Here is a 27,099-nt window from a genome sequence, read left to right as displayed (position 1 = left end):
TTTGACTTGGCATCCACCAACCTGGACCCTTTTCGGAGGTCCTTGCAGTGCTGGTGGAGATGGTGTGACCTCCCATCATTTCATTTTCTTGATGCATACACATTGGTTGGACTGCAGAAGAGTACTTTATTATTGAGGTTGGGGGAAGAAGTTTCTACCCCAGGATAATTTTTTAGATGCAGCAGTAAGCTATGACTATCCCCGAGTGTAAGATGTGACATTACTATGACCTGAAATACCACCCACGCTGTCCCGTGTCCCTCCTCCCCTCCAGCTGTACTGCCTCCTTCCAGTGTTACTGGGACTTCATTCAGTCTCTCGTGTGCTGTCTTCTTTCCCCGCCTCTTCTTCACATAGTTTCTACTCACCATTTCTAATTGAGTTTAATCGACATTCACCAGGGATCTCTTCCTTAATTCTCTCAGGCAATGTCAAGTCCCCCCACTGCATCTGGTCATAGCCCCTACACTCCTTCACATACCTGCTGTATTTGTTGACGTCGGTATGGAGTTATGTCCCATGATTACCCCATTATTTGACTCTCTTCTCCATATGTTGTAAGCTCTCCTCTTCAGATTTTCAGATCTCAGTTCTATAGTTCCTTCCCCAGCAAAGCTCCCTGATCTGCCCAATTTGGTTCTAGCCCTGTGAATCATCATGTATCTTTTCCTTTGTAGCACTTATCATAATTGCCACCCACATTTATCATTTGATTAAGGTATCTTCTCCTTATCAGTCCGTAAGAACTGTAAACTCGGGAATCCTGCCTGCTTTGTTCTCTGTAACATGCCTAGCACCAAGCAAAGTGTCTGTGAATAAATGCGACTAAAAGAATGAATACCTGCAAAGACCCCAATGCCTAGAGCAGCATTAGTGATGTTAGATGTTAGAAGGAACAGGTAGGAATAGGGTGAGGAGAATAGTGAAGTGCTGACATTTGCTGACCATGCTTATTTACTAAAATAAGCTTTAGGAAAAACAAAGGGGATTTGCAAACCTCAGAAAGTAAAGCATGTTACATATCACATGGCTTAACTAAGCTGAAGACTAGGTAATCTCAAAATAGAAACTATGCTTGGGATGCTGAACTAAGGAGAGGCGCGTGGCCAGAACAGCGGGGAAGGGAGTTAAGGAGTGAGATGGGGAAGGCACGCTGCTGACCTATTCTTCTCCGCAGCCATCAGAAACTCCCCATGCCTTCGCTGCAGGTCATGGAGCAAATGACCTTCACGGGCCTTCAACTTGTTGAAGGGTCCCTACAGCGCACCTCCAATGTCTTACTATGGTGCGTATTAGCTATTTAAACTTGCTGTGTGGGCCAAATAACTGTGGATGAATGTAGGATGTGAGCGGATATACTTTGGGGAAGCCTCAATAGAAAGGGAGAAAACCGACCTGAGGGTTTCTGTGGGCAGCACAGCATCGACAGCTGCTCAGAATTTTATGATGTCTAAATTACAAATAAATATAGAGAGTATTAAACCTTGAAAACAATAAAAGGTAACTACGTGAGGTAATAAAAGACATGGAGCACTTTCCAACCACAGCCTGTCAGTCTTAGTGTCACTCATTCTTAGTGAGAAATCAGGCTGCTTCTACAAGTATTTACCACTGGCCTCCTGAGCTCTTAGCAGGATAGTGCGTGATGTGGGAAAGACAGGGGAGGTGGGCACTGTCTATAAAAAGCTCACCATGTCATTAAGAAAATAAGAAGTCATAAAACAGTTAAATAGGAGCAGAAGCCACTATGTAATTAAATCCAAAATAAATAGTACTGGAGGTCAGAATAAAATCAGTACCTTCTCCACCATTTTGCAAAGGTAAACTGAGGCAATATGACTGTAAGGAAAGCATATGCATTGAGTACGGGATCAGAAAGATGAGGGTGGGCTGACGGGGTACATGTTGAGTGTGGGCACCATTCCTTTCTGGCTGCAGGATCTCAAAAAAGTCACCTATCTTTTTGGAGCTTAAGTTTTCTCATTTATAATGAGATAAAGATATTATAAGTCCCAGCATTTTGTGGTAATTAAAGCATGTGAGTTACAAAGTGTACTACAAAGTAAACGTTATTAGTAATCTAAGGAAGCAAAAAATAAATGAATAAATGGGTAGAGGGCAAAAATGTAAGTCACTTGAATTTTAGGTTTAAATTGCATTGTTTCCAAACACAATTATGGAACCACTGTGGGTCATGGTTAGGCAGTTCTGAAATATAAATCCTTTATCTTGATCTTATGCAACCTTTTAAGTGAGCATACAATTTAGCAGGCCTTCAGGGCTACTGTTTATCCAGATTTTTACTCTAGGGCACAGATGGCAGTAAGTTATTCAGTGAAATAGAAAGGAAGGCCCTTACTAGTGAGAAGAACTCATTTGACCATGCCATAAAGAGTTCAGCCTCTCACAACATGGCCCATCAAGAGAGATGAGTTACAATGCTTTCCAAAGAGACAAAGAGAGCTATGGAGGCTAGAATTAAACTAAAAAGTTATAAGGGAGGAATATCCTCTATTTTGTAAATGTACTATTTCTAAATCTTAAGTATTAAGCAGAAGGATCAAGCTCTCTGATAAACTGGGCAATAATGAAAAATAAAGTCGTGGTACCAAACTGTCACACATTTAAAAGAGTAACTTCAATAAGCTAAGTCTGGTGCTCTAGGAATAAGCATTACTTAAATCAGGAGACTTCAAAACTCAGTCATACTCATTGTGTTAACCTCAGCCATAGCATTTAAACTCTCCAAATGTCAGTCATTTTCAGCTATAAATAGGAATAAGAATACCTATGTAAGCCACTTCTCAGGGCTTAGAAATGATTAAGTGCTTATCTAAATGTAGCTTTAGTTTTAATATAAAGAAGATATTCTCACGCCGATAATCTCAGCACTTTGGGAGGCCGAGGTGGGTGGATCATGAGGTCAAGAGATCGAGACCATCCAGGTCAACATGGTGAAACCCCGTCTCTACTAAAAATACAAAAATTAGCTGGGCACGGTGGCGCATGCCTGTAGTCCCAGCTACTCGGGAGGCTGAGGCAGGAGAATTGCTTGAACCCAGGAGGCGGAGGTTGCAGTGAGCCGAGATCGCGCCATTGAACTCCAGCCTGGGTAACAAGAGCGAAACTCCGTCTCAAAAAAAAAAAAAAAAAAGATATTTTTTCTCAAGATCACAGGATCTACTTATTGCTTAGTATTTGTGGTAGAATGAAAAAGAAAAAGACCATGATATGTGGCCTACCTGCATCTCAAGGTAGAGTCCATTTCTCCTTGAACCTGGGCTTGGCCACATGACTTGCTTTGGCCAAGGGGACATTAGCAAATGTGATGGAACAGAGGCCTGAAAAGCACTTGTGCTTTGAGACTGGCCCTCTCCTACTGCTTGTCAGAGAACCCTTCGGCCCCCATGTGAGAAAGCGGGATTGGCCTTCCAGAAGATGAGAAACCATGGGAAGATAGGCAGTTTTCAAACACAAGGAAATAGATAATTCTAGTGGGAATTATCTATTTCCTTGCATTTGAAACCACTTTTAAGCCACTAACCACCTCTGATAGCAACATGATTGTCACCATGTGGTCATAAAATTTTACACTGTTGGTGGGAGTATAAATTAGTTCAATCATTGTGGAAGACAGTGTGGCGATTCATCAAGGACCTAGAAATAGAAATTCCATTTGATCCAGCAATCCCATTACTGGGTATATACCCAAAGGATTATAAATCATTCTATTATAAAGACATATGCACACATATATTCATTGCGGCACTGTTTACAACAGCAAAGACCTGGAATCAACCCAAATGCCCATTAATGATAGACTGGACAAGGAAAATGTGGCACATACACACCATGGAATACTATACAGCCATAAAAAGTGATGAGTTCGTGTCCTTTGTAGGGACATGGGTGAATCTGGAAACCTCATTCTCAGCAAACTGACATAAGAACAGAAAATCAAACACCTCATGTTCTCACTCATAGATGGGTGCTGAACAATGAGAACACATGGGGAGCATCACACACTGGTGTCTATTGGGGGGCACCAGGGGAGGGACAGCAGGGGGATGGGGAGGGTGGGGAGGGATAACATGGGGAAAAATGTCAGATATAGGTGACAGGGGGATGGAGGCAACAAACCACATTGCCACATATGTACATATGCAACAATCCTGCATGATCTGCACATGTACCCCAGATCCTAAAATACAATTAAAAAAAAAAACTATATATATATATATATATAGCCAAAGCCAAAACCTCACATAATGTTTACTGTGTACCAGGGGCTATGTTTGAACTATCTTACTGAGCACTCAAAACAGCTCTATGAAGCTGGGTCCTATTTTACAAATGAGTAAAATGAGTCTCAGAGAAGTTAAGTAACTTTCCCAAGTTCACTCATATTTTAAACGTTAAAGCTCAGATTCCAGCCCAGATCTGGCTGACTCCAAAGCCAGTATTCTTAATTCTATACAGAAAACTACTAGTCAGATGATGGGCAATTATCCATGGTGACCAAAACCAAAGTTGTTAATCGGAAGAATTTAAGAGCACCTTAATCCAGGGCGGAAGAGAACCCTGACTTTAGTCTTCCAATTAAAGGAGCTTGTTAGCATACAATAATATTTGCTTAGGATTGATTTCAAGAAATAAAGAAGGGATTTTAAGAAGGGGAATACACTTTAAGTACCTATGATATGCTAGGATTTAAAAATGGAATAAAACATTTAATATTGGTTAATATGCTCTGTAATAAAATCTGCCCAACATTTAACTCTCAATCCATGGCACAGGAATAAAACCACGTAATTCCTACAGCAAGTCCAAGGGACTGGTCCGGATGAAGTCTAGAGAGAAGTATAAGGTGTATAGATTCATAAATACCACTACTCCATAGATGTGTGGACACTGGCTAGAACCATCTCTGCTCTGGCTCACCTGCTCTGCTTTCACAGCAGCTGTTGCCATGAAGCAGATGTTTGTGTTATCTATCATTCTCACCTTCAGCATTGACTGAATGTGGCAAAAAGTAGGAGACTAGTTATTATTAAAGAATCCCAGGCTATGAGAATTTGAAGGGATCATCACTATGCTCTAGAATGTGGTTTTAAAAAAGTTTCTAAAGGGGCCGGGCGCGGTGGCTCACACCTGTAATTCCAGCACTTTGGGAGGTCGAGGCAGGTGGATCACGAGGTCAATAGATCGAGACCATCCTGGTCAACATGGTGAAACCCCGTTGCTACTAAAAATACAAAAATTAGCTGGGCACGGTGGCGCATGCCTGTAGTCCCAGGTACTCGGGAGGCTGAGGCAGGAGAATTGCCTGAACCCAGGAGGTGGAGGTTGCAGTGAGCCGAGATCGCGCCATTGCACTCCAGCCTCGGTAACAAGAGCGAAACTCCATCTCAAAAAAAAAAAAAAAGTTTCTAAAATAATTTGTAATAGTGAAATCCCTCCCTGCAACAGAATTTTTTTTTAGCATGTTAATATATAGCTGACAAAAACTAAATTTTTTGAATCAGTAAACATTTATTTGTTTAACTATGCAATATCTACTTATATAATTAGTCAATGACAACAAAGAAGTTGTTCTAGTGAATACAAAATTAGAAATTTAAAGTTACACATCAGCTCTAATATCTTATTAATTTTCTTTTTTTTTTTTTCAGTTCTATAGGAGGGAGAAAAATCTGCGTTTCCTAAGATAAATAGTTGAAATAGTTAAGAGCATGTCTTGAAATTTTAGCAGGATCTTCACAATCAATGATATTCTGCACATGAATAGGGTAACCTAGCAGCACAAATTAAGAGGTGGGCATTTTCCAGTGTGTTCTAAGTTGGTTTATAACATACAGTTTGAGGTCTGCTTTTTAAATCAGTTTATTAAATGTCAAAATATATTTAAAATTAAATGAGAATTAAGCATGTAAATCACCTAAAATTATCTCAGGGTCAAGTTATATACCTTTGGATCTGTTTCCTTAAATCTATTATATCTAATAGATTGTAATAAATAATTACAATAGACTGTATTAAATAATTAGATGTAATAAACCTATTACATATAACAGATTTAAACAAACACATTCAGAGTGGTCCAATGAGTTGTCTAAGTCTCTATCTCTTCATTGTAGCATTGATAGGACTTTGTTAGGACATTCTGCAGGCAGTACTTGGATTGGCCGTATATGTTAATTCTAAGTTAAATCAATTCATTCAAGAATGATTTACTCAATCCAGCAATTCCATTACTATGTATATATCTAAGAGAAAACAAATCATTCTGCCAAAAAAATATATGTGCTCACATGTTCACTGCAGCACTATTCACAATAGCAAAGACATGGAATCAACCGTGGTGCCTATCAATGGTGGAATGGATAAAGAAAATGTGGTATGCATACACCATGCAATACTATGCAGCCATAAAAATAAATGGAATCATGTTCTTTGCAGCAACATGGTTGAGCTGGAGGCTATTATCCTAAGCAAATTAATGCAAAAACAGAAAACCAAATCCTGTATTTCTCACTTGCGAATGGGAGCTAAGCATTGGGTACAGATGAACATAAAGATGAATTACTACAGGGGAGGGAGGTGGACAAGAGTTGAAAACTGACTGTTGGGTACTATGGTCAGTACCTGGGTGACAGGATCATTTGTCACAAATCTCAACATCGCACAACATACTGAAGTGTCAAACCTGCATAGGTACCCCCAATCTAAAATAACAGTTGAAAACAAAAAGTAAAGAAGAATTATTATTTACTAAGTGCCTACCATATCCTAATCATAATGCTAAATAAATGCCAATAATATAATCATACTACAATAGGCATAACAGATTCAGATTCTGCCACAGTGAAGCTTACTATACTACAGTTTAGTGGAAGCCACAGATATGAATCAAAGAATCACAGACAAATGCAATAATTACTACCATGAAAGGTATGTGGTAGCTGATCTAATTAACTTCAAGAAACTCAAGTTTGAGCTGAGTTCTTAAAGCAAGGTGAAAGTTATCCAGCTGGGAAGGAAAAAAGAGCATGTCTGGGAGGGAAACATTTTCCTGGCAGAAAAAGTGTTTGCCAAGGCCATGTAGCATGTTGTCTACTTTGGAGGCTTTTGGTGTCATAAAGAGAAAAACAAATATTGTCTGCAAAAGACCTGGTAATAATAACAACGATATATACTGAATACTATGTTTGACATGTTGTTCTGAAACGCTTTATAAATAACTACTAACATATTTACTAACTTTGTGAGAGAAGTGGTATTACCCACATTTATGGATGTAGAATAGAGAAGGTTAAGCAATATGCCCAGGGTCAGAGGGCCAGGAAGTGTCCTTTGTAGGGACATGGATGAACCTGGAAACCATCATTCTCAGCAAACTGACACAAGAACAGAAAATCAAACACTGCATGTTCTCACTCACCGGTGGGTGTTGAACAATGAGAACACATGGACACAGGGAGGGGAGAATCACACACTGGGGTCTGTTGTGGGGGACTAAGGGAGGGACAGCAGGGGGGTAGGGAGTTGGGGAGGGATAACGTGGGGAGAAATGTCAGATATAGGTGATGGGGATGGAGGCAGGAAACCACATTGCCATGTATGTACCTATGCAACAATCCTGCATGTTCTTCACATGTACCCCAGAACCTAAAGTGCAATAAAAAATATATATTAAACATATATATTTATTATACATATAATTATATATTATATATACATAATATGTTATATAATTATATGTATTATATATTTTATATTATATATTTTTATTTTATATGATATATAATACATATATATTTTATTATATATATTATATATCTTACATAATATGTATTATATATTTTATTTTTTTCTTACTGATTCAAAATGTCACCAAAAAGGAAAACAATATATATATATTATTTATATATTTATGCACATTTTGGATCAGTAGGAAAAAAGAAAAAGAAAAGCTGAACTTCCCAAGTCATTAAATAGAAATCCAAAATACTGATGAGGAAGTCAAGTCACAGAAGAGCAACAGAGCTCAACAAGAGAGGACCTAGTAAAGTCAAAAGAGGGGAATTAATGTGAGGTGTGAAATGTTGGCAGGATAAAGGAAGGGATGGACCTGCAAAAGGAGACCCTGTGTTCCACTACTGAGGAGCTTGGTTGGAATTCAGGATTTGAACAGTCCAGTCAGTGATTCCAAACACCCCAATTTCTGTGTGCCAGTTTTCTCGTCTACAGGCATCTCCACCCCACTAGAGGGCTAAGGGAATTAATTATATTTTTGATCAAGTGCTTTGAGGTACAAACAAAAAAGTCACCAGTGAATACAAGCTATTATGATATAAAAGTATTTTGAACAACTACTTCTCACCTTTATTAGTTTAGAAGTATAGACAGTAGCCCCCAGGCCTATTTTTTGCTCTTAAGCAATGTCTCTAACATGTGAGAATACACACATGACAAGCCCAACATCCAGGACCTACATCCAGCATACATGAACAAGTGCAGAGAGCCAGACACATATAAGCCACTAAAAGGGGTCTAATCTGTATGCAAGATGAGGACAGATGCTAAAGTGTACATGGAGTGGGCAGCTCAGTTTTCATTTTTAGAACCCTAGAAGCTTTCCAAGTTCTACATGCTGTATAGCATACAGAATTGAAGCACTGAAAATAATCCCAAAGGTGGAGGGTATTATGAAGACAAAAAAGCCATTTGTTTATCTTTTCTCTGTTGAAAGTTTTGACCATGTGCTTGATCAGACTGTTCTGTCTGCTAAAGACATCTACATAAACAGCCCCAAAGTAAAAGTCCTGAAGAGCTGTCCAGAAGGGCCCCTGTGGCAGAGGAGCCTCAGGTGGGAATCCCCAAGCTTTGCAGACCCTACCTGAAGATCAAGCTCCCAAATCTGGAAGTGTACCTCTCTACACCTTCACCTGGCTAACCATGGTCTACTCATCCTGTAGATCTCACACAGCTGTCACTTTCTCAGAAATCATTTATTGGCCACCCAGCTAGGTCAGTTTCTTCTTAGATTCTCTCTTCATACTCTGCATACTCCTTCGAAGCTAATCAGAATTGTGACTGTGACTGTTTAACTGCTAAATGTCTTGCACTGAAATATAAGATTTCAAAAAACAGTGCCCATGTCTGTCTTGTCTGCTGGATGACTCCATAGCACAGTGCATTCATTCATTCTTAAGTGAATGAATGAATAAAATCTTGTGACTTCAGCCTTCAGCTTCTAGAATCTAGCTTTACTTTCTTTCCTGGATCCTGCTCTACTAAGTCATTTTTATAGCTACATACTATTCAGGGTAAGGCTAACAACTCCGTAACTGAGATAGTAAAGGCAGGATGAGTGCAACTATTTACCCATATTAGCAATTAACTAACACAGGTGTATGGCGTGTAGTTTATAGATCAGGGTGTCATCAAAATATACAACTATAGGATTTTAATGCACACTCTAAAATCTTCTTTTCATTCCTATTGCCTGTCTTATTTAGTCATTCAATGTATCTTACTGGCACTAACCATTAAAATCATGTATCGAAGACCTATTATGTGTCAGGTACAAGATATACCTCCCATTTAAGCCTCAAAACAAGCTTGCAATATTAACTGATAAGAAAATTGTGGCTCAGAAAAGTAAGGATTTGCCCAAGGTCAAAATCAGTAAGGAGACGGTGGACTATAAGCCCAGCTCTCTGAATCTGAAGGCCATGCTCTCGCAATATTCTTCCATTTCTCATCCAATAATCAGATGTCTGTGAAGAGTGTGGGTATGCCCTGACTGGCTGGATTTGAATTCCGACCCTGCCACATTTATTATCGGTGGGGCACAGGCAAGTTTCTTGGGTTCTCTGTGCTGTCAATTCCTTTGTAAAACAGATGTAACAGGAGTACTCTCCTAACAGACATTGTTTTAAGGATTAAATTAATACATTTTAAGTACTAAGAACAATGCTTGTCACATAATAAATAATCGGTATTAGCCCCTTTTTTGGCTGTGGCTATTGTCATTATTATTAGCATTATTAGTATGTGTTACTATTAATTATGCCACTGAACTGCCTCCCTTTGGGATGAAAGAATCAAATATACTTGGAACAATGTGTCCCCCTCTTCCAAACAACCCAAGATGAAAAGATTTTTCTTTTATTTTTGTCCAATTTCAGCAAACACTCACTGAGCCCTTTAATGTTGGGCAAAACAGTCTACTAGTGGGAGAAGACCACTTGCTTACTCTTCAGAAAGAGATGGAGGTTGGTCATAAGCTTCACCTACAGGAATTCAGTAAGACAGAAATAGGAATTCAGTGAAGCGGGGCTTAGCATGAATCCTCCTAGCAGGCAATCAATCCTACCATGCTACTCTCCTGTTCAGCTTCTGGCTCTTGAATTAGCTCTAGTAGTAGTTTGAGGAAAGGAGCCAGGACTTACAGTCTCCTACCCTTGGTTAAAAAAGAAAAAGAAAAAGAAAAAAGAAAACCTCCTTACATCTCTTTTACATATTGGATTTTTCCCTAAGACTATTTGATCAAAGTGTTCTACTGAGAAAATTAAAAATTAAAAAACTTGTAAACTCCTTGTCACAGTATTCAATTTCTTTATGACCTGGCCTCCTCTAATGTGTCTAGATTTATCTTGTATCAATCCCTTCTTGGCACTTTTAACCTCGAAACCAAGCCATGGGCAGCTTCCAGAACATGCCCTCTCAGCCTCATGCCTTGGCACCAGCTTATTCTTGGCTGGGAACGTCCTCACCTCAGTGTCCTCCTGGGCTTCCTCAGTGAGGACTGTCTCCTCACAGTTCCACCAAACTTTCCAAGTAACATTATTTATACATTCTATAGCCTTGGTATCACGTGCATAAACTTTATTTATAAATATTTAGGGCAAGGTTGTGTTGCTGTGAGCAGGGAAAAGACCACTTTTTTCATCTTTAAATTTCTAGTGCCTGTCATAAAGTAGATGTTTAGTAAATGTTTGTTGAATAAAATCAGTGAAAAAAGAATCACATGAAATTAAACACTACATTAATTGAAGACTGATAACAATGTGGTTAAGAGGATAGAATTAAAGGATGGGGTTACATTGCTCAGGGTGAAATATTCACTCCTTCCTTTAACAGTCATGTTATTTGAGCAAGATACAAAATGCCTGGGTTTCACATCTCTAAAATGAGGCTAATCATGGAAACTGCTTGGTTAGTTGCTGAGAGAATCAAATGAATTAATATCCAGAAAGTATTTTAAAGAGTTCTGGCACATAGTAATCACTCATTCAGTGTTAGCTACCATCATTATTCTTTTTGATGGGAATATAAAAAATGTAACTCGAGAAACCCATTACTGAAGGGCCAAATCAGTTTTGAACACACTCACTATAATATATGATATTATAGTCATAGAATTCTCCTGGTTTTGCCCACCCAGCATCTTTCCCACCCTTTTCTATAATAGCTCTCAGGTTTTCCTTTGACAAATCAACTCTCTGTCCCTGTGGTAGGTTCTGGAGCCAGGCATCCAGCCCAGACATGGACTGGAGAGTCAGAAATTGGCTCAGGGACGGGGACATGGCCCAAGCTGGACCACTGACATTTAGACTGGCACCTTTGCTGGGACCAATGGCAATGAGGTAATGAAAACATGAGCCTGCAGCTGCTACTGGGAGGAAAGCAGAGCCCACAGATGGAGAGAGACAAAATCCTGATCATGTTAGGTGATGCTCTGCATCCTGCTGAGGTTGTGCGTTTTTTGGTTTTTGTTTTGTTTTGTTTTTGATTGTTTTAATTCATACAAGCCAGTAAATTCCCTTTCCAGCTTCATTCAGTTTGGATGGAGGTTTGTTACTACAACCCCAAATGTCCTGAGTAGTGTAATCACAACCAGTCATTGTAAAGGGAAAAACTTACAACATTAGTATTTCATTAAGTCCTATATGCACTTCAGGGCGTCATTGTAAAGGGCCTACTTTATACTAGAAATTTGTACCCAAATGAAAATGGGGATTATTTACAGGGTTATCAAAGGAAAACAAAAAAAACCAAAAACAACAACAACAAAAAACAAAACAAAACCATAGCTCCTTCACACTTGGTGGCCCAAAATAAGTAAATAAAAGACCCTAGAAAAATAGGACTCTCATTTTGATGTGTGTGACACTCCAAGGAGATTATAGAAAAGGCAGGTTTTGAGGCTACTGCAGAAATCCTACATCAGGCCCAGGAATTTCCGTTTCTCATGAGTGCCTCAGGGGTGCTTACTGCCCACTGATGCTGATGGTCCACTTTGAGAAACACTACCTGGGAGGGTCCAGCTCCTCCTAGATGCTGTAGGTCATTCTAGAGTACAAAAATCCAGCTGAGAGGTAAACCCCAGACTCTGACAAAATAGAGAAATTCCATAATGATTTCATGAACTAGAAGATCTTCAAGGCCAACACTGAGTTTAAGCATGAATTCTGAAGCAGATGTTGGCAAATTTGCTCTAAAAATCAGCTCTAAAAATGGAAAAATATAAGCATTATGTCCAGTTCTCTCAATGGCTATTTTATATAAAAAAGGAAGTGATATACAATAAAAACAATTTAAAAATTGATTACAAGATTATGGCTTTATCAGTTTCATAACAATAAACTATAGTAACTTTGCAGTAGGTCATATCATACAATTAACAAAGACGACCTTTGAGAATTCATTTCAGTTTTTAACAGAGCAGCTATAATGAGTACAATTATAATAATTGGTAAGAAGCTTTTACAGCATTCTGTAATACATGAAAGACAACATGGCAAAATAGAATAGCTTGTTTTCTAAAGGCACCATGTGAGTTTCACAAAGAAAATCTTATGTTGACTGTGACGTGTACGGGAGCGATACAAAAGTCACTTGATGCCACATCAGACACCACAAAAATTAGAAAACCATTTCCTGATGTGCACCCATGTTTGCCTTTGTTAAGTCAGTAATTAAACAATCATCAATGATGTGACTGAATCACAGAAACTAGCCCTCCTCAGTAGGAGTTCCCTAAGAGAATTAAGCCTAGATACTATAAAGCATCCACTCTATGTAATGGATTGACATTCTTATGCATGTTAAATGGCTTCTGTACCCTCCCTGAGAGAATTAAGAAGACAGTCTTTCAAATCATCTTCTGTAGGGCTTAGATGCCTAATGAAACCCAGTTTAGAAAGACTAACTGACACTCCTTAAATTGAAAATACATACTCTGGAACAAATAACCGTGTAACTTTCCATTCCAAGCAAGGTGGTCTAGCAATAGAAACAGTAGTTCTCAAGTAGTTTGTGGTTCTACTTGTGAGGCTTTAAATTGTTGAGAATCATACTTTGAGCATCAATATACATTTTATGCACTGAGATTAATGATATCAGTGGAACTCTCAACTGTAGTTCTTCAGAACCACACAATAGAATTTAATTTACATCATGAATGTCTTGGACTCCTTCCACAACCATTAATTGTTAAACTGTCGAGCTCATCTCATTATGCAGAGATCCTATTCAACCCAAGGAAAATACAGTAGTATGACTTCAGCTGAATTGCACAACAAATTCTGATTCGTTCTGTGGTTTGAGCTTTGTAAAATGTTTACACATTTATAATGTGTTTCTATGTGGAGACTGATAGTATCTGATTTTAATTTTTGTGTCAGATACGGCTAATCGACCATTCCAATATCCACTCTCCCTTCCTTTCTAATACAATCTGGATTTTTAACCGCACACATTAGTAGAATAAAAGACTACATTTTCTAGCTTCTCTTGCAGCTAGATATATGTAATGAAAGCAGAAGTAAGTAGTAATGTTGTATAGAAGTAGAAAATATTTCGCTGGAAAGGGCTTCTTTGTACCCTTCTGCTCCCCCTTCTCCCCGTTTTTTGCCACTATAACGTGTGATCAGCAGAAATCTGATAACTATCTTGAACCATAAAGCAACCTTAACTGTGGAGGCCATGCATTAGAATGATGGAGCAGAAAGATAAAAACATCCTTCACTCTACCACACCGCTGACATACATTCCTGGGCTGTCCATCTTTAGAGTCCTTTAACGTGAGAGAGCAAGACATTTCTATTACGCTTAATCCTCTGTTATTTAGAGTTTTCTTAAACCAAATTAACATAATACACATGTAATTTATTATTTAGTAAAGGTCAAGTGAATTTAATAAACTAATTGGGACTAAATATTTGAACTTTTATAATACCTGAAACTTAAATAATGTATTTAAGACAAATAAAAAGAATTAGTATTTTATCTAGTGGTAAATAAATAGGAACAAAATTTTTACTGGTTAAAAATATATATAAATTAAAGAGGAATTTAGATCAATGATAAGAAAAAGAAAGTCAGAAGTCAGTACAATGTGGTACAAACAACAATTAATGAAATGAGTATTACGGTAGGTAATTATCACACGACATATACTTATCAAAGGTAACAAACTGAGCCCAAAAAGTATGGGTTGAAGTTTGACACACAGACCTACTGTGTGTCTTTCTTATTTGTATATTGGTTCTTGATGCTTTTGTGTGACCCATTCATTCTATGTCTGCTTATATTGAATAATCAACTTCCGGGCTGAATGGAAGACTTTGGTCTTTTAGCTTTCATGTACAGCAGACAGACATCTTAGAAAAATCCCCAGGACAACAGAAAATTATTAACATGCCTTTGATGTCCAGCGAATCCTTTCAAGTCTGATTTTTGCTGTGCACTCTTGAAAAGGCATTAAAATATTTTAAATAGGCCTAGCAAAAGGATCAAAAACATTAGATTGCATTTAAAATAAAATCTATTCCGTAGATTGTTTTTGATTGCCCAGGCAGAAATTTTGTTTCAGTGTTGCTCTATAATGATAAGAATTTGTGTTTATCATGATTATTTGATCAGTAATATTTTGTTTTGGGAAATATTCATGTTAAATATCCTACCAAGATCTTAGAGCTATCCAAGCTCCTGTCTACTCCAGTGGTAGGCAGACCTTTGGGAAAACAGTTAAGACTCATTTCTTCTGTATAATCTCAGTGTTATTCATTTAATACCTTCAAATCCTTGTTCTGCATTCATATGCAAATATCTGTAGTTGTGTTTATGTAAATTATTGGCACACAGTATTCATTCTAACTACATAAGGCAGTGTGTAGATATCACATGTAATTACCTATGGCCTCTTCAGTCAGCTACTGCATACTCTTCCTTATGTTAACCACAAGTAGGAAAAGATATTATTTAGGAAGATTATTTTTCAGGAAAACAATTTTTTTAATCATTAACTTCTCTATTACAAATATACAGATGGTCCCTGATTTACAATGGTTCAACTTACGATTTTTTTTGACTTACAGTGGCGTGAAATCGACATGCATTTGGTAGAAATCGTACTTCAAGTACCTGTACAACCATTCTGTTTTTTACCTTCACTGTAGCGTTCAACAAATTACATGCGATATTCAACATTTTATTATAAAACAGGCTTTGTGACAGATGATGTTGTCCAACTGCAGGCTAATGTAAGTGTTGTGAGCATGTTTAAGGTAGGCTAGGCTAAGCTATGATGTTCAATAGCTTATGTGTATTAAATGCATTTGCAACTTATAATATTTTCTACTTATGATGAGTCTACCAGGATGTGACCCCGTGGTAAGTCAAGGAGCATCTGCATGGCTATTGAGATGGCAAGATACAGATACTTACCCCTGTGACATCCATAACCTTAATGGCTGCAAGCTGGCCCGTTTTGACATGACGACCCTGTGAAGAAAAAAAATAAGATTTAGTTCTGATGACCAATAGTAGCATTCAATTCATACCATAAAGAAAAACTGCTTGGAACAGTGCTGTACTATGTCAATGGGGGCAGACAGAAAGACAGATATGCACAGAAACATCATGTTAAGTAGATATTTTTATTTTGTAAAATATTTTGTGTTCATCTCGTAAAACATCCCCAGTCACTTTGTTTATTTTCACAGTGGGTGTCCAGTTAAATAAAAAATGCAATGTTGAACAATTTGGTTCCACCTCCTCTCCAAGGCATTTGACAAGAGCTTATGTGAGAGAAAGGTTTACATGGAAGGGGAGCTAGGCCTGTGTGGAGAATACACAAATATCTCTGTTAGAAAACACTCAGTAGATGAAGAAACTTTGGTTTCCTTCATTCTTAAAATATCTTGTAATGGTTTCAGCTGGATATGATTCTGCTATCACTCATCTGAGATTGTTCTTATCTTTATTTTAAAAGGGAGCCTAAAATAAAAGAGACAGCAATCAATCCAAATTTGCGATCAAGGAGACAGTGCTGAACGTTAGCAACTGCTTCCCCAAGGTGGGCACTTTTGGTCTTTAGAATCACAATGAAGCAGCAACGACATGGCAGAATCAGAAACGAGTAGGGTGCGCCAAGGGGCACTCTCAGAAGAGAACTATTTTCTCTTTGCTTGCTCCTTGAGAAAACACAGTGTCTACATGTGACTCTCAGACGACAGCAAAAATGGTTATACTTACGACGACTTCTACGTGAATTTTATATATAGCTCCCAAAATACATTTTACTTCTTGCTATTAGGCAATAAAATGTAGCTTCTAAGATCCGCTGGGTTCAGATCCTAGCTGCATGACCTTAGGTAAGTCCCTTAACCTCCCAGGCCTCAGTTTCCTCATCTCAAAACTTGAAATAATACCTAATACATAGAATCACAGGGAGAACGATATGAGATGATGTATATAAAGTACTTGACAGTGACACAGGCAGTTTTGCTGTCAGCAGATGCTGGCTGTACTTATGTGTGCTCCCGTCTTCCGATTAATTTTAAATGTTGTCTTCCCTACTAAACTATATGTTTCATAAAGGCAAGGACTGTGTCTTATCAATGTATTTCCAGTACCTGGAATAGTGAGTGCCTACCCCGTAGATGCTGTGGCATGCGCATGAATTAACAACAGGTAAGGAGGCACATGTAATCGTGGTGTGGAAAAAGTGTTTGGCCTGGTGCAATCTAGATTCAGTAGTTGAGGTTGGTGAAAACGTGCTAGTTTAGTTGGACCAAATTTTTTAAAAATTGTGGTAGAAAACATCATTGGGCCAATTTTGTAAGTGAGAGCTCCTATATCCTCATGCTCTTGAAGCTTTTACCTTTTCCTGCTACTTCTCTCCTTTACCACCCTAACTTTCCCCACTCCTCTGGCCCTTTAACTTCTGCCCACTCTACCTGTCTTCTTTTCTTCTCACATATCTCAGCTTTAAGCATCTATTGACTCTGATTCTGGCGGTGCTTCCTTCAGCTTTTGACCCCCATTCTGCTGCCCTTTTTTCTCCTCACTTAGAAAAGAACACAGAGGAGACAGTAGGTCAGTAATCCAATATTGTCACTGACACAGCCCCTCACACTTATGTCAACTTTCCTGAAATCGGGGAGGGGTTGGCATGTTACCCTGTAAAGAGGCCTGGACCACAATCCCCGAGGCCTGGTTCCCATCCAGGCTCTGCCCAGGACCTCCGGACATGTCTGGGCCCTCATTTCCCCATCTACAAAGCGTGGGGAGGCTGGGCTCAGTGGTTAGTGCAGAGGGCGGTGAGTCGGTATCAGCTTCCAACCCAAGGAGCTTTTAGAAATTTAGTTTTCACAAGCTAGAGAAGTATCACTGCTATCGAACCAGGAGCACTACCTTTCCTGCAAGCCGTAAGTCAATCCTGCACAAGGAAAAAGTAGCAACCGCCTCCTCTTTTGAGTCTGTGATGCCATAACAATGACCCTTGCAAAGGAATCCATAGCTTTGCAACCAACAGTGGACTTTAAAGTAATGGCTATAAATCATATCTTAAATAATGGCTGTTTATCTATTAAAGCACTGAAAGCAGGTAGGGGAAATGTAGGCAAATACAGAGGGTCTGCCTGATATTATTCAGCTGATTTACCTTGAAATTATATTAATGGTGCCCGTAATAGGATACAGGCAAACTGCTGGGCATGTTGCAGTGCCCTCCGGGGCTGACCCCTTTCTGCCACACCACCTTGGTAGGCTCCCACCTGCTCTTACTCTGTGGACCTTGAGAACAAACTCTTTGCACTTCTGTAAATGTATTGTATTGTTTGTCTCTCAGATGCTGTGTTTTCTTGTTCTGGGATGCCCTTTGCCTTCTTGACTCCTCAGATAACTTACTCTCTCTTTCTAGATTCAGTTAAAGTACTCCGTCCTCCGATACCTCACTGTCGATCTCTCATCACCTCTGTACGTCAATGAACACGTCCCTGTGTGTATTATTCCAGGGACCTCAAAGGATCAATGCCCCTCTCCCTCTCTGGTCTTCCTTCCCTCTCTCCCTTCCTTCCCCTGTGGTTCATTTGGAGCACTACTGTTTCCCAAATAAAACCTTAAGTGGAACTCCCCTGGTTCAAGCAGGGACTTGACCACCCAACTCTAGTCTGCTCTGTCTCACAATTCCCCTCATTCCTGAGGGAGTCCCTGAGGCATGTCTGCCAGCAGGCAGTTTGAGAGACTTTGCACTAGATTTTCAAGCCCTTACAAAGCAGCAAATCCTCTCTGAGTGAATAATTTGTTACAAGGACACCTCAATGCCCAATTCTTTCCATTAGCAGCCTGGGGCTGAGGTAGCTCATGGTACTGGCCCAAGGCCAGAGATGAAATGGGGTAAAAGTGATCCGTGTTACATTTCAAATGCAGGCAGTGGGCAGTTCTTGTTGAAATAAAATATCAGCTCTTTAGAAAAAACTTACTATACACGGTTTTTGTTGTTGCTATTGTTTTTTTTTTTTAAAGTAGCCACTAGGAAAATGACAGAAGTTAACACTGGAAAAGAAAACAACATTATGTTTCTTCCATTTTAAATTTCATTTCCAAGCTAAAACAGCAGTTCTCGATGGGTCTGACAGATGACTGAATAATACACCTTGGGATGGCAGTTTGGGCCTACATGAGATCCTGGAGGTGGAACAATTAGCAGCCTCAGATCACTCCCAGGCAAAGGGATCCCCGTGCTCTAGAGCACGAAGGATGCTGCGCTGTTACACTTCACTGATCAGGAAAGGGTCATGAAGAACATGCCCAGCATGAGCTGCCTGTCATATAAGGCCAAGTTACGATCTAGATGAAGGCAGACTTGGAGGGAATGGCAGCGAGTCAGCCGACCTAAAGTTCGCTAGGAACCTGAGGCACAGTCATGGTAAGACAGTTTTTAAAGAAGCAACTTCATAAGATCAGAAATGAATTGGGTAGGAAGACCCCCTAAGAGCCTAATCCAATCCTCTCCTTTTAGAGATGAGGCCAAAATCTCACAGCTAAACTCAGGATACCTTCTCCTCTATCCTACTTTTACCATCCGACTCCTAAATCACAAATTTCTATCACCAAACTTTTAAAATAATTTTTTTTTTTTTTTGAGACGGAGTTTCGCTCTTGTTACCCAGGCTGGACTGCAATGGCACGATCTCGGCTCACCGCGACCTCCGCCTCCTGGGTTCAGGCAATTCTCCTGCCTCAGCCTCCCGAGTAGCTGGGATTACAGGCACGCGCCACCATGCCCAGCTAATTTTTTTGTATTTTTAGTAGAGACAGGGTTTCACCATGTTGACCAGGATGGTCTTGATCTCTTGACCTCGTGATCCACCCGCCTCAGCCTCCCAAAGTGCTGGGATTACAGGCTTGAGCCACCGCGCCCGGCCTTTAAAAATTATTTTAAGGGAGGCCGAGGCGGGTGGATCACGAGGTCAAGAGATCGAGACCATCCTGGTCAACATGGTGAAACCCCGTCTCTACTAAAAATACAAAAAAATTAGCTGGGCATGGTGGCGCGTGCCTGTAATCCCAGCTACTCGGGAGGCTGAGGCAGGAGAATTGCCTGAACCCAGGAGGCGGAGGTCGCGGTGAGCCGAGATCGTGCCATTGCAGTCCAGCCTGGGTAACAAGAGCGAAACTCCGTCTCAAAAAAAAAAAAATAAAATAAAAAAAATTTTTTAAAACAAACTTTTAATATTTTCCTTAACTTCAGCTGAGTATCAAACTAGTCATCTCTGCGTGGCATAGGATTTTTAACTGTTTTTTAAATTTGGGGACAGTGCAACAAAGGGGGATGTTATTACAATTGAATTTCAAAGAGAAAATGTAATATTACCCCCCAATGCTAATTTATTTTCTCTTATAAGAGAAATTTAAAATACAAATATAGACACCATGTAGATTTAGATCTAAAATACATGTTTCAAGCTGGTGCAGTGCTGCTCGTCTGTCCTCCCAGCTACTTGGGAGGCTGAGGCAGAAGGATGGCTCAAGTCCAGGAGTTCGAGGCCAGCCTGAGAAACACAGCAAGATCCCATCTCTAAAATGAACAAATGGATGAACAACAACAACAAAAATACATGTGCAACCAATAACTAAACAAATTCTGAAAAGAAAAAACTAAAAGGAGACAAAAGAGTTAAAAAAATTCTCCATAAAAATTAGAGAAAATGTCCTGTCAGATTGCAGTTGCTGAGTCATTTTTTAATAAAAGGATGAACTAAATGTTTTTTTCCTGCTGAAATAACCAATAATGGCAAAAGCCAGTGAACACACTAAATCTAGAAAAACAAAACTGATATCCTGGTAGGACCCCAAAATGTCAGATAATGTCCTAAAGCATAAAAAGCCTGTCCACCAGAAAGGAATGAGGAAGGCATCTAAACAAGGGAGGCAGAGCCTTGGGACCACTCAGTGCTGGGGGCATGGTTCAGCCTGGTCCTCCGACATACTTAGGAACCTATTCTGCTCCTCTCTTCCCTTCTTCTTTCTCACTTTTGAGGTAATGAACTAGGCTGGTTCTCGTTCTACGTAAAATAATTCAACATCCAGGTGAAATCTAAATCACTCAAGTACTATTAATGTGATACCCTACCCCTTCCTTTAACTCCTCCCTAAAATGAATACAAGAGAAAACAATAGTTTCGTTTTCATAGTCATGTAAGCCTTACCTCTGTTACTGTTATTTTCTAAAGAAGAGCAAGAGGATTTTTCAGCTGCTAGCCTAAGGCTAGCCCGGAAGACAGAGTGCTTTCATTTCTAGGTCACCCACATACATTTGCTTCTGGCAAAGCACACAAGCAAACCATCTTTGTTGAAAATTCAGACATTCTCCCCACCATCTTCATCTTCCTGCCCAATGACCTTCATACACAGGAAGAGAGTGGCTCATTCTCTTTCGTATTTACCTTAGGTTTAATCTCCACTTTACTGAGGAAGTCTTCTTCAGTTTCCTAATTGCAAATGAGTACTCCACCTTTGTGTTCCCAGAGCATCGTAACCCAACCCCACTGATCACAGCCAGCACCGTGATTTTTTCAAAACATGCATCACCAGAACCATGAAAATAAATCAAATCAAAACAAAAAAAGCAGAATATAGAATACGTAGTAATGGCAGCTGTTGTTTTATGTCTCACCTTTTCTGATTCATTCTATCTATCTATCTATCTATCTATCTATCTATCTATCTATCTATCTGTCATCTGTCTATCAATCATAGATGCTGCAGTGTGCCACCAAGATTCTCAAGTACAGACTGAAGTACCTGACAACTCTCAATCAGGTCTCTCTCTGGGAATGGCCCTTAGACAAAGAGCCACCTCACCCAAGGTCATGCTCCCTCCTGGAGACAAGTGAAGGGCAATGGCAACTTGGATAGGATATCCTTGGAAGGATAGAAGTGGTGGAGAATGTGGGAATGGACAGAATTCAGAGATATTCAAGAAGCCAAATGAAGAGAACTTGGAAATAGATTGGATATATATTTCCCTTGTGCCTTCATAGTGCTTTGCACAGCAGGGACTCAGCAAATATTTGCTGAAAAACAGACTGAATGAAGGCATGAGATTTGAGGGCTGCATTTGGGTTCTTGGTACCAGCCACACGTCTGGTTTCCCATGTCAGTTTCCCCTACCCCCACATTTCCCCAGCCACAAAGTACATGGGACCAGATAGGGTGAGGTTGTGAGCAGAATTATAATTGTTTTGCTCATAAATAAAAAGCTGGAAGATGAATGTAAGTAGATGAAGTTCTTTTAAACTCTACAGAGAGACCAACTTACTATCCCTTTCCATAGATCACAGAGAAACCAGAAATTGGTTTTAGCTTTACTTCTGAGCTGTCATGATGAGAACAAATGTGAACTCTGGTTTTCCGCTCCCAGTTAAGACTAAAGCTTAGTTAAAATATCTATCTGGACATCTTTAGGAATGCTACCTTTCTTTGATACAATATGTCCTGAAGCAAAGAGACAGACAAGACGACATTATGAAAAGACTCCAAAGATCCTTATGATCGAGTAACACGAATGTTCACAAAGTATACTTGGCACAATGTCCATATTCCTAAGTCGTCTCCAGGTTAAATGGAGCCTTTGTGTTTCCATGGCCTACATGTGTCATTCATTGGTGGCTTAAAAACCCTGCTCTCCATATCTGCAGAACTGTGATCCAGACTTCATGGCTCCCAGACTTGCAGCAGAGGTATCTCAAGGTACCTACTCAGGATGGTGCCCAAGCAATTGTTCTCCATCTTAACACCACTCACTGTGAATTCCTTTGCTTGGCACCTCTGAGTGACAGAAAATGGATTGTTTTCAAGATTGTTCCGGGGTGGGCCAACCGAAAGCTGAGACTTGCTCACAGACGTGAAGTGGGGAAGAAGAGACTGGGTTTCATTTTTCTTTGTTAGAAACTAGGATTCTTCAGTCTTCATGGCTGCCAGCTTGGCTCAGTTTATAAATCAAAATGGATGCTCAAAGGGAAAAAAAAATCAAATAGTCACAATTTTTAGCAGACAATAGTTAATGTATGCAGATTCCGTGGCAGGGAGCCTAATGCCTGTACCCAGGAAAGGCACGCACAGCTGAAGTGACAGCAGTGATGAGGCAGACAAGCTGAGGGGTGACGAGAGCTCAAAAGCAGACGAGCCAGCCTCTGGGCCAGGGCCTTGCGCCAAGAACACATTTCCCAGTAACCTCCTCTCAACCCAAAAATTGAGCACAAAACCAAAGCTCTCACTGGCTGTCATCTAATTTATACCACAGGATTACCACAATCTGTGGCTTTCTTTTATTTTTATTTTTTATTTTTTTGAGACAGAGTCTTACTCTGTTGCCAGGTTGGAGTGCAGTGGTGCCATCTTGGCTCACTGCAACCTCTGCCTCCTGGGTTCAAGCGATTCTCCTGCCTCAGTCTACCAAGTAGCTGGGATTAGAGGTTCCCGCCACCACATCCAGCTAATTTTTGTATTTTTAGTAGAGATAGGGTTTCGCCATGTTGGTCAGGCTGGTTTGAACTCCCGACCTCAAGTGATCTGCCCACCTTGGCCTCCCAAAGTGCTGGGATTGCAGGCGTGAGCCACTGTGCCCAGCCTCATCTGTGGCTTTCATACATTCATTTCTGGGAGGACTAACCCCCTTAGATGTGGGAGCTCAAAAGATGGGGACAAATATGTACATACAGCCAACTCTTCAGCCTCTCCAAACATCCCACACTCCTTCCCACCCAGCACAATAGCCTCCTCTATCTCCTGAGCCAAGAATGGTATCTGGGGTGATAAACAGCATTCTAAACCCTGGTATCTGAACACTAGTCCAGGGTGAAGTTTACACACAACTCCAGTAAAAGATGAAAAATAAGTGGTGATTTTTTTCAGAAAACAAGAGGTTTTCAACTTAAGCAGGATTCTTATTTTTGGTGTTAAAATGCCCATTAATGAAATGTTTCTAACTTTTAATAACCATATCTTGGTTCCCAGTGTTTTTTTCCCAGTGAGATTTTAGTAATCCATGAAATCTAAGAATCCAGGAAAAAGTATTTTTAAATACATGAACATAATAAAAGGGTTAATAACCCTCTGAAGACGCAGAGAAGGTTCTTGATGCAATCTGTAAGAAGTTAAATGTGAGGGAGTAAAGCCCTTAATAACTCACAATAGCCTGTATGAATTGTATTGGAACCCACTTCTCTCTCCTCTGGGTCCCCTATGTTCCCAATGCCCTTACAATGCAGTCCCCCAGGTACATGACTTCTACATGCTAGAACAGAAAGCCCCTCAAAGGCAGCAACTCCACGTTAAGCCTGTTCAATCTTCTCGTATTGCCTAGGATAGCATCTTGCAAAGGGTAGGTGCTAAATCACACTGGAAAACATCAAGTTTCTAGGCCTAGTGAACCTTGCAAATTGCCACAAATCACAATGAACAGAGATTCCTGTGATCCATCAGGGGCTACACCTGGGAGAATCTTGATAGAATTTGGGGAAATGTCTACTTACTAATGTCAGAAAGCTTAAGAGAAAAGAAGACTGTAAGAATGGCTGATGGTATCATAACTGGAGGAGAAAGCCATGTGATTTGATGTGAGTGTATTGCTTAAGGAAGTTCTGTTTTTGTTTTCTTTTCCAAGTGTTAACTAATAAAACTAGGTCACTGAAATCGGCCCTGGAGGCTTGCTAGAGACATTAGTATTCTGCATGTCTAATCGCGACAGCTTACAGAGGAAAGGGTCAGGGAGACAGAGATGCATCAAGAGAAAAGCAAGGTCCGGATGCTGCCCTGCCACCATCCTTCCACTTCTGCCCCCTCTTTTCCGGAGATGGTACTGACTAGAGGCAGGACGCTGCAATGTTCTTGGAGAAAGAGGGCTCATTTTTAAAGATTTCAGATCAATAGCGCCCTCTCTAAGGACTACTTTATGAGGCAACTCTGTCTTCCCCTCAGGACGCCTGGCAGACCCTTTGGTCGCTATATTCCACCTCTCAGCTGTAGATTAAGAAGATATATTACAACTTCTCCCCTGGCCCTGCACAGGTTTGCCAAATGCACCCTGAAGCTGGCCCCTATTGTCTGAGATTTACAACCAGATGATTCCGAGTGGACAGGGTTGGCTTTGGACCACAGGCAAGATAGGCTGGGGGTTGGGGAAAATAGATGATAATCATAATAAAAAGGCAATACTGCATTTGACTTTGACTAATGCATGACTTCAATAGGAAGCCAGTCCACCCACAGGGCTGTCTCAGTCACTTAATAGACTTCAGCAGCAGCAGCAGGAGCAGTCTCCTGTTCAGAAAGAAAAGGGACCACACTGGTGTCATGAGAAAGAACAAAGGCAAAGGACCACAGTGTTCCCAGCTATCATTCTTGGGGCAGCAGGAACACAAATGAGGACCCATTTGGCTCTTTATTTGGGCTGTTGATGAATAAACCCTCTCCCACAGTGTCCTCAAACCTCCAGCAGTTTTAATTAAAACAAAAGAAATGTCAGCAGGGAAAGGACTGGAATATAATTAGGGCCCACCAAATCTAAAGTAATATGGGGGAAAAAGGCTAGTAATGAAAGGGAAGCTTTCAGATTCTTACTGAATCCCGGCTCTGTTGCCGACACAAAAGCCAATTTCAATAGGCTTTAGTTGTATCTGAGCTGGAACACAGTGACAGATGAAATTTAGTGAGCAACTTACTGGAGTCATAATGATTCCCACAGAAAAAAAAAAAAAGACTACAATGAGCACTCCCAACCAAATCTCTCCTCTGTAAGAATGTGTGTTTTTTATACATACATATAATGTATACACAATTATTAAAATTATATCTAAAATTTATATACCTAAAACATATATAGGCTGAGTGTGGTGGCTCATGCCTGTAATTCCAGTGCTTTGGGAGGCCAAGGCAGGAGAATCACTTGCAGCCAGGAACTCAAGACCAGCCTGAGCATCAATAGTGAGACACTGTCTCTACAAAAAAATTAAAAAATTAGCCAGACCTAGAGACATGTCCCTGTAGTCCCAGCTACTCAACTGAGGTGGGAGGATCACTTGAGCCTGAGCGTTTGAGGCTGCAGTGAGCTACGATTGTGCCACTGTACTCCAGCATGGGGGATGGAGTGAGATCCTAGCTCTACAAAAAATTAATTAAAAATGATAATATTGTATATATAGAAATATACATTATAAATATATACATATGGAGGAGAATTTAAAAAGTACATTTTTATCCTGAAAAGTGTAAATTCTCTCTCTCACACCCTTTCAATGGTTTTCAACGGGGCAATTTTGTGTCCCAGGAGACATGTGATGATGTCTGGAGACACCCTTTGCTTGTTATGACTGCAGCTGCTGAAAACTAGTGGGTAGAGGTCAGGGATGCTTCTAGATCTTCCATAACGCACAGGACGCCACCCTTCCCCAACAAACAATAATTGGGCCCAAAATGTCAATGGAGTCAAGGTTGAGAAACCATATTTTAAAAGAATTTGACATTTAATACGTGCTCAGTGAATGCTGAAGTCTATGAAATGTCAGATTCCACAGTAGGCACTAATATCACCAAGATCAAAAGATAAGGTCTTGACCTCAGGGATCGCCCATGGGTTAAGGGAGCACAGCAGATGAATTGTTCTTTCATTGCTTAATAGAATCTTACAGGTGAAATCTTTTCTCAAATCCCAAAAATGTATGTTCTTTAGGAACACAGGCAATTCTATACCCAGTGACTTCTGAGACCACTTTTCAACTGGCTTCTGTGTGTGTAAGAGGCCAATTTTAAGACTTTCCCATTTAAGCAGCATAGTCTAAATTTTTTTAAAAACCTGAGGAAGTATAATTAGGACTAAATGGAATTTGGTTTATTATAACTGGACACAATTCTAGCTAATTATATATATATATATATATATATATATATATATATATATATATATATATATATATTTTTTTTTTTTTTTTTTTTTTTTTTTTTTGAGATGGAGTTTCGCTCTTGTTACCCAGGCTGGAGTGCAATGGCGCGATCTCGGCTCACCGCAACCTCCGCCTCCTGGGTTCAGGCAATTCTCCTGCCTCAGCCTCCTGAGTAGCTGGGATTACAGGCACGTGCCACCATGCCCAGCTAATTTTTTGTATTTTTAGTAGAGACGGGGTTTCACCATGTTGACCGGGAGCTAATTATATTAATTTTAGAAAGAATACCCTATTTTCATTTTAAAACAGTATTTAGGTTTTACTAACTCTTCATACTGTGTGTTCTTTCCTTCCTCTT

At 39.9% G+C, this 27,099-nt stretch overlaps 1 protein-coding gene across 5 annotated transcripts in view; it reads right to left on the bottom strand.

Moving 5' to 3' along the window:
* Positions 1 to 27,099, bottom strand: part of TNIK (TRAF2 and NCK interacting kinase) — a 413,784-nt gene that overhangs the window by 150,182 nt on the left and 236,503 nt on the right. For all 5 annotated transcript variants that reach the window (XM_064378648.1, XM_064378646.1, XM_064378644.1 and 2 more), the window contains exon 3: positions 15,739 to 15,795. In XM_064378648.1, coding sequence (XP_064234718.1) covers positions 15,739 to 15,795 — 57 coding nt within the window. The remainder of the gene's footprint in view (positions 1 to 15,738; positions 15,796 to 27,099) is intronic.

The sequence above is a fragment of the Aotus nancymaae genome, unplaced genomic scaffold (assembly GCF_030222135.1).
Source record: "Aotus nancymaae isolate 86718 unplaced genomic scaffold, 86718_ANA_hifiasm-v0.15.2.pri h1tg000019l, whole genome shotgun sequence".
Taxonomy (NCBI): Eukaryota; Metazoa; Chordata; class Mammalia; order Primates; family Aotidae; genus Aotus; species Aotus nancymaae.
The sequence above is the reverse complement of the archived record's forward strand: the minus strand, read 5'-3'. Positions and strand labels throughout refer to the sequence as shown.